Source organism: Pteropus vampyrus, unplaced genomic scaffold (genome assembly GCF_000151845.1).
Source record: "Pteropus vampyrus isolate Shadow unplaced genomic scaffold, Pvam_2.0 Scaffold114, whole genome shotgun sequence".
NCBI classification, from domain to species: Eukaryota; Metazoa; Chordata; class Mammalia; order Chiroptera; family Pteropodidae; genus Pteropus; species Pteropus vampyrus.
Window position 1 is genome coordinate 2,698,908 of NW_011888895.1, and position 8,213 is coordinate 2,707,120.

The following is an 8,213-nucleotide window of genomic DNA, read 5'->3' on the forward strand; positions in this document are numbered from 1 at the left end:
CCAAGGTGCCTTCCAGACCTGACATTCTGTGATATTGTGAACTCCGTGGTGCAAATTATTAAGCAATTACTGTCTAGATTTTCAACAGACATCAGCAATTCAGACACTTCCTGTACCTTTAGTCTCTTCAAACTTAAGTAATTGTAAAGAGAAAATAAAATCGAAAAGAGTAAGTCGTTTATAAAGCAATGTTATAACTTTTTATTATTTTTTTCTGTAGCAACAAGAACTTTTAAAAGTTAGTTTTCTATAAAACTTTAAATGCTCATTTAAAAATGTTTGCACTCTCTACAGCCATACCACCCTGAACGTGCCCAATATCGTCTAAAAATGTTTGCACTGGGTAGATTCTACTTCTCTGGTGTAGACCGGTTGACCCTGTGAAATGTTTGTTCTGTCTTCAGACTTCCAAATAAGTTAAATGCCAGGAAAACAATATACATAAAGTAATCCTGTTGTTCTGTTCATTGTCACTTTAGACTCTATATTCACGAACCAATCAATAAAAGCACCTGTCAGTCTAGTGAGCAAAGGATAGATTTTGAACCTCAGCTTCTGAGTTATGCATCTGGGTGATTTATAAATTTAGTCACATACAAAATAATGTTTCATAAGAAAGAAGATTTAGTGCTTTTTAAATCCCTCTCTACCCTGACTGCCACCGTCACTTCAAATTTGGGTATATTTTCACTATTGATATTGAATAAAATGACATCTACATTGCACAGAAAATAAAAGAAGCCTTCAGCATAAAATATTGCTCCGATGAGCAAGCATAAATCAGTCAGATTGAAGTGTCACTTGTTTTAGTTGACCAACCACATGATCTCCATGAAAATTCTCAGCAGAGAGCAAGGAACTTACTGTCTTCTAAGCAGTGACAATATGGATTTGCTCACGGCACTGGCATCTCTTCATATCGGGATGTCAGAGGTTGGCTTTATGCCTTTCTCGCTTATCAAGGAGAGATTTTGAACCCTGCCGCGCCAACGTTCTCGTGGATGGTGGCCTTGGATTCTTCTAGATTCAGAATTTGACTCTTGTACTTCTCCCGCCAGTCGTCCACAATGTACTCATGGTAGGGGTCATTGGAGTGTTCTTGTCTCTTGGACTTCACCGTGCTCACCAGGATGGCGACGATGATGAACGAGAACATTCCAATCATCACCATAAGGTACAAGATGACATAGTAGAAGTTCTCGGCGTCGACTTTGGCCTGCAGGGCCTCTTGCTCAGCTGTCGTGTTCCTGCGCCAATTGTCCATATAAGTAATAAAAATCCTTTTGAAGACATCTTCCAGTGTCTGTGTCAGATTGGATAGAGCAAGCATATTTCTCTCCTGCTGCAAATGGAATAGTAAAATAGATGAACAAGAATTTCTTTTAAAAGGGATCTTTAAGGGATAGAGGGAGGAGCATGTGAGGGGGAAAATAGTATTATTTCTTCTTAACCTGGCTAGTGATTGATTGAGTGCACATTTCCTTATCCTTTGAATTTCTCACGTGCATTTTTATATGCGTGATATCGGACAATAAAGTTTAATGGAGGATGTAAAACTATGGTATGATCCCAATTTATATATATATAAATGTATAAATGTATACATGCATATGAAAATGGAAAAAAAGCCTGGCAATAGAATGAAATAAATAGTTCAAAACGTTAATAGTGGGTGGTAACTTAATGAAGAATTAAGAATGAAGAATTTTTTCTTTTTTATACTTTTCTCATTACTTTGTTTTTAGATAGAACAGTAACCTCACAATAGCTAGTAAAATGTCTTATCTATAACAGGCATTCAACAAACATCAGTTGATTGGAGCGATGACTGGTGCATGTTCCATGTTTTTAGAGAATTCTGGGGTGGAAGATTGCATGAGGGTATTGACAGCCTTGGCAGCTTGGGTCATCTCCCATGCCTAGGCGGTGCTTTTCCCAAGTATCTCAAAGAGATGAGTACGTACACCCACATCTGAAAGAAATGTTTTAGTGATACCAAGAAACACCCGGAGAGATGATTCATATTTCTCAAATCCAGCTCTCCTCTCCATGCTCGCTATCACGGCCCGCCAGCATCTCTCACCCGGATGACACCATGCAATGCGATACAGCTCTCCCCAAAACCATCTCCTTGGGGTCACGTCTGTCCCTCTCTGCCCTGCAAAGCAGTTATTGTGCTCTTTTTAAGAGGGAACTGGGATCATATCATCCCCCACACCGCCCCCGCTTTTTTAAAATGAGGTAATACATTCCCGTTGTTCTAATAAAATTTTAATTCCTTAGCAGGTTTACCCGGCCTGGCCTCTGACCACATCCCCCATCTCTCCCCGCTCAGGACCCAGTGGTCACACTGTCCTTCCTCCAGGTCGGTCATGTTCTCCGGCTGTAAGACATTTGCACACTTGTACCCATTTGCACACTCTGCTCCCTCAACCTGGAAGACTTTTGCCCCGTGCTTCCTCCTGCCACCTCCTCACGCTTCTGGTCCCAGCTCAACTGTCACTTCTGAGAAAACCTCCCTGGCCCTGCTCTCAATCAGCTCCCAACACCACCAACACTGTCCTCCAATAGCATCTTCTTATTTTTCTTCACTGCATTCTTTACAATACGTAATTATTATACGTCTACATCACTGGTTGTGTGTGCGTGTGTGTGTGTGTGTGTGTGTGCGTGTGTGTGTGTGTGTGTGATTATTGGTATATGGTCTCATCTTTTCCACAACTGTCATGTCCATACGAGCAAAGTTCACATCACCTTTGTCTACCTTGATATAGTGAATGTCTGGCACCGAGCCTGAGACACAGCAGGCACGCAATGGGAGTTTACTGAATAAATTCATGTGCCGGGCACGGGCTAGGCATTGGAAATGCAGAGATGACGAACACAAGCATTCTGCGTGTGGAAGCTCAGTATAGTGGCAGAGATGCAAACAAGTGCAAGGTGCAAGGAGTTGTTACAGGTGTGAACAGAGTGTTAAGGGAGCTTAGTGAATAGAGCTGAATGTGGTTCATCGATGGCAGGCAGGCGTAAACAGAACTGGGAGGAATATAGGCAGGAAGCAAGTCCGTGCGTAGCAGCGACCTGCAGGTCCACCCAGTCACTAAAAGCCCAAACAAGCAGAGTGGGTTTGCTTAGTACCCTTCCGAAAGCAGCGTCCCCTCTCTTCAGCGTGCGTCTTTCCTTCCGTCCTCTGGAAAGAGATGTTTCAGATCTTCCCACCTGGGAAAAAGGCACGAATCAACTTCCAGGTCTTCCTCCCACAGAACACGCCTTCCCTGCATCTCCCTCATTGAGAATTACCGTCACTAGGATAATACACGTTTCTCCATCTGATGTTTTAAGTTCTATTATTCAGAGATCCTCCTCTCCCTCTCCCCTCCACACAAAACCTAGTGGATTGAAAAGAAACTTAAAAAATAGATAAGATTGTCCCAAAGTACATGCCAAGCACATTTTCTAAGCAATGTAACAGAGACGTGCTTTTTCCTCTTAAAACGATTCAATTCACAGTGAAAGAGTGTAGCTAGGCTGGTTTTAATTTGACTCAAGACTTCACCGCTGGCTCCTTAAGCCTTGACGAGACAAGATTTACTCATTTGTGGGGGAGTTTATATTTGTTTCATTATTCAAAAGACAAGCAGCCCCCAGCCTCTGCGTTCTGTCAGGGCTAGTGATGGGGCCGGATTACGTCACCTGCGCGGGTTCTCACTCTCTCTGTTTCTTCCAACCCTTCTCCACATCTTCATCCCATAAAGGAAGCTGTCATCTTGCCAGCTTATATATTCCGCCTGCTGTACTCTCTAGAGAGAATTCAGTTTCCTTTTCTGAAGCCAAATTAAAAAACAAATAGAACATAGAAATGGCTAAAAAAGAACCCGAGCGCTAAGTTTACAAAATAAAGGGCCGGTGGCGAGGAACAGAAGGGTCACAGGGATGGGCGCTGAGGAGAGCTGGCACGGGGCAGGGGCCCCACTGTCAAGCCGGAGGAACTCTGAGGAGGAAGTAGTGAACCTCTTCCAGGTGGAGAAGTAGATCACTGTGGTGTTCTTTCTGAAGTGCTGTCAGGATTGGAATTATTCTAGTTATTTTTGCTTATCCGACAGCACTTTGTTGAAGCAATTATGGTACGCCCTGGGCCATGGTATGCACTGGGCCTTGCCTTGGATCTGGGCTCCCTCAGAGAGGCGGTGGCATTGTAGATTCCCAAGTGCTTTGACTTCCTCTGTGCACCCTGCCAACCGGATGGATAGCTCCTTCGTGGGCCAGGCCCCTGTGCTCACAATCCCACCAGCGGCTCCTCTGAGAGGAGGAAGCGAAGGTCCCAGTGTTATATGGAACGAGCATAGGACAGGCCACGCTCACTGTCAGCATCATTCTGTGAACGTCCCCGTCAAAGGAACTGGCTCACTTCTCACCACCTGTGAAAGAGCCAGGCCAGTGCCTGACTCGCGAGGGGCACTCAGTCACTAGTCCCCTGTCCCTTCGGGACTCTGTAAGACCAAGGACATAGGAGAGGTATGTTTTGGTCCTCAGCAAAGTCATCCAGGATGGGGTACCTCAAGGGAAGCCTCAATTTTTCACAGCGGGGAGAGGGAAGGAGCACTTTAAGGGAGGAGGATGGGTCCCGAAGGAGAGGGGACAGAGCACCAAAGTCACCTCCGCTCTCTACATGACTTTCCCTGAGTTGTCCTGCAAAAGGAGAAAGAAACAGAACTTCTACAAGACCAAAGAGCTGAGTATCTCCTGACTCACACATAGAAATGGTGGCATGTTCCTGGCCAGGGGACCCCTCATCCACCAGCTTTTCCTCGACCTCCCCGTCCCGGTGGGAGATCCCTTTCCTGCACTTCTTCTGCAAACAGCCTTGTCGGTTTGCTCGCTCGTTATCAATTCCCCATTTCCCGCGTGCTCATTCACGCGGTGTGGGAAACCGCTCTGACGCCGGGATCGCTACTTATGCTGCACAGTCAGGAACCCGATGCCGATGCCGATGCCGGAGCGGAAGTCGTCTGAATCACAGTCACAGGTGAGCGTGAGCTGCGGGAGGGCAGGGCTTGCTATATTCATCTTTGATCTTAGCAGACCTTTTAAGTGGTGAGTGAAGAAATGTTCCTCTCCTGTGAACTGTGGAATTCAACTGGAAACTACTAGAACAGTGATTCTTAACTTATTCGCAGGGGCAGGGTGGGGAAGGGAAGGGCTCACAGACCCCTTGAAAGATAAAATAAAACGATTTCGATTTCTCCCCAGAGAAGTGTACCTAGGCACATACAAAGCTCTCGTTCACTTTAGGGAACTCCTCGGACCTCTGCCCACCCAAAAATCTCTGCAACAGAGTATCCGAGAGCTGAAGGACCTTGGCGACGAATTCCACAGGAGTCGCTGGGTTTGCTTACAGGTGTGGCCACGGCAGCGTTCACGGACTGCGAGGGCTAATACCGCTGCTTGTTTGTTCAGCTCTCCTAACGCGGACAAAGGCCAGCTGCCAAGCAGATCAGGAGACGCTTTTTTGATAAGACTTAACCGTGGAGTGACCACGACCTATAGGGATTAAGTGCCTGAGTGCTGCCCCCAGCCAGGCTGCAAACGTCCAGTCCAGGGTGAATCCCCTTTCTGAACCCTGTCACCTGAGCCATAGCTGAGCAGTCTGTTACCTGTTCCAAAACCACAGGACATAACCAAATCACGGTGCATGAAAGCAATCTCATTGATGGGGATGCTAAAACACACTCAGATAGGTTTACATCTCTGATACCCAGAATAACTATTCAATTGAGGGACACTGACCATATTCGGAATACACACTTATCCCTCTTCTAAGTAGAATAGGTGTTTACTTTAGCAATGTGAAAGCAACCATCATTTATGTTCTGTTGAACCATTTGAAAATTGCCATTTGTATTGGTTAAAGATGCTCAAATGTTGACAATTTCATATGACTCGGTATAATACATGAGGCTCTAAATATTTCAGGCATTTTCAATAACTTGTCCTTGCTCAAAAAAACATGAAGTCGGCCTGCTCACATGGCAGTGAAATAACTACAGCCCACAGGGCTTAAATCACCTGTCCAAGGCCACAGGGCTTACATGCCCGTCACAGTGCTGGACCAAGAAACCCAAGCCACCAGCCTAGCGCCCATAATCTACTCTGTGCTAGCAGAGGTCACACATTCCTATAACTCTCTGTCTGTCACTAGCGGCTGGTTGGCTCTACTGGGCAAAAGAAATGAGACCAAGACCATGTCTGAGCTCACATGCGTCAATGAGTTGTTCCCCATCTACAGGACACATAATGACCCCCTAGTTTTAGCTGTGACGGTCACAATCAGACATTATGAGAACAGCACGCACTTGATCCCCAAATCCAAAGTTCTCTTTGTTTGAAAGATGGTGAATCACTAGCATCAGCCTGTCTTACAAAAGGCAACAGAATCTTTCATTCATACATAAAGGGGAAAGAAAAATGATTAGCTACATTTACTATGAAACTCCCATACGAAACTTTCAAAATCTTCATCCAAAGTCAATTGCTAAAGAAACAAGTAAGGAAAATGCTACCCAAAAAAAAGAGAGAGGAGGAGGATGAGGGAGGGAGGAAGGGAGAGAGAGGGGGGAGGGAAGGGGGGAGGGAGGAAAGGAGGGAAGGCCAGGTCTTATACCAGGAAAATCATTCCTTTCAGAATTATCTGGAAAAGGAACTAGATAGCTTCGTTACTTAATTCCTCAAAAAATTAAGAATTTGCAACGGAAACTTACCAATGCGAAGTGTGAGCCGTGTGAAGTTCCCTGCTATAAAGCCAGGCTTTGGACCTCACCCCCCAGGGTACCTTCAGCTGGCAGCCAACGAAGCCCTTGCTAACCGCAATCTGCAATCCTAGGCTTTTATAAACCCTAATGTTTAATCTAATCTTATGTGGAAAGTTAAATACTGACCGGCAGTTGGGAACTAACCTTGGTGCCTGACGGGGTGTGCCTGTTTGGAGTCTGGCATTGGGCAGAAGTGGTATAAGTTCTCTCTTCAGGCCCCATGATGCCAGCTCCAGCCAGGACACTGCCTGGGCACAGCGAGCCACCCTCTCCAGGAAGAGTCTCATGGACAGCACCATCCCCTGTAGAACCTGTGTGGAGGGAAAGTGTCGCAGAGAGCTGCGGTGAACATGGCCATCCCTGGGTGGTTGGTATGGGTTGAGGAGAAGGCCGGCGTGATTCAAGGCAGGCAACCCTATTCTGACCACCTCCTCACGAGCCAAATTTTGTTGAACTACCCCTCTCTGCGACAATTTCCAAAAGACTTTATAACAACATCGTCGTCTTGTAAAATAGAATCTAGCCACAAGAAAAGTGCTGTATGGAAGAGATGGAAGCAAATCCGTCAACGTATGCGAAGATCTCAAAAGAGATCAATAAACTCTACCAAAAAGGTCCTTTTCTATCATAGTGGGGGCCTTGCGATTGGGCACAGTGGAGCTGAATAAGAGCTAACACTTATTGACTGCTCACTACGTGCCAGCTTCTTCTCAAATGCTTTGATCGGCGTCATGTAATCATGGCCACGACCCAATGTAGAAGGTACTATGGCCCTTACAGCCGAGAAATCCAGGCGAAGAGAGACCAAGAGGATGACACAGAGGCAGAGCCAGGGTTCGAATCTGGATGGCGGCTGCTGAAGTTACCTCCACCGATACCACTTGACGGTCACAGGGTTGGCCACCGACCCGGAGTGTCACTGTGTAAATAGGACCTTGTTTTACAATTGGATTTCCTCTTGAAATGGTGCTCTGAGCAATGTGCTTTTAAGTACACTGGGCGGCAAGAGGAACATGGCTAGGATTTAAAACGGTCCACAAAGTGTAGTAGTTAATGTATTAGGTGTGATCTAAAGAAATACAAGTCTCTAGAACTTCCACACCAGCTTCTCACGGCACCGTGTGTCCTGGTAGGTGGCCATCACTGGACAAGATCAGGCTAACCCGTCAGAAAGGAACGGTTTGATGGTCCAGCTGGGCCGAAAGTGCCTCCAAAGAAACTGAAGCAAGTCATTCAATTGGCTCTCTGGGAAACTCCACTGGGGCGACTGTGCCACCTGCTGGTGGAAACAGGGAACGGAGGCCAGTCTCTCTCACCAGCCGCCCTGAGCTGCTGAACGTCACATGGTGCATTCTCCTCCTGCAAGACGAGGAGCATCAAAACAGTGGGAAGGGAAGGGAAGGG

General features: G+C 46.2%; 1 protein-coding gene across 5 annotated transcripts in view; it reads right to left on the reverse strand.

The window, feature by feature from the left end:
* Window positions 1-269: 269 nt before the first annotated feature.
* The window catches only part of KCNE2 (potassium voltage-gated channel subfamily E regulatory subunit 2), a 189,575-nt gene continuing 181,631 nt past the window's right edge, over window positions 270-8,213 (reverse strand). For 2 of the 5 annotated variants that reach the window (XM_023533871.1, XM_023533870.1), the window contains 2 exons: window positions 3,139-3,219; window positions 270-1,342 (listed from right to left, as the gene is read on the reverse strand). In XM_023533871.1, the coding sequence (XP_023389639.1) occupies window positions 959-1,330 (372 nt within the window). In that variant the 5' untranslated portion in view covers window positions 1,331-1,342; window positions 3,139-3,219 and the 3' untranslated portion in view covers window positions 270-958. Of the gene's footprint in view, window positions 1,343-2,006; window positions 2,159-2,292; window positions 2,384-3,138; window positions 3,220-3,300; window positions 3,333-8,213 lie in introns of those variants that run through there. The other 3 variants (XM_023533869.1, XM_011365665.2, XM_023533868.1) reach the window with 2 other exon arrangements.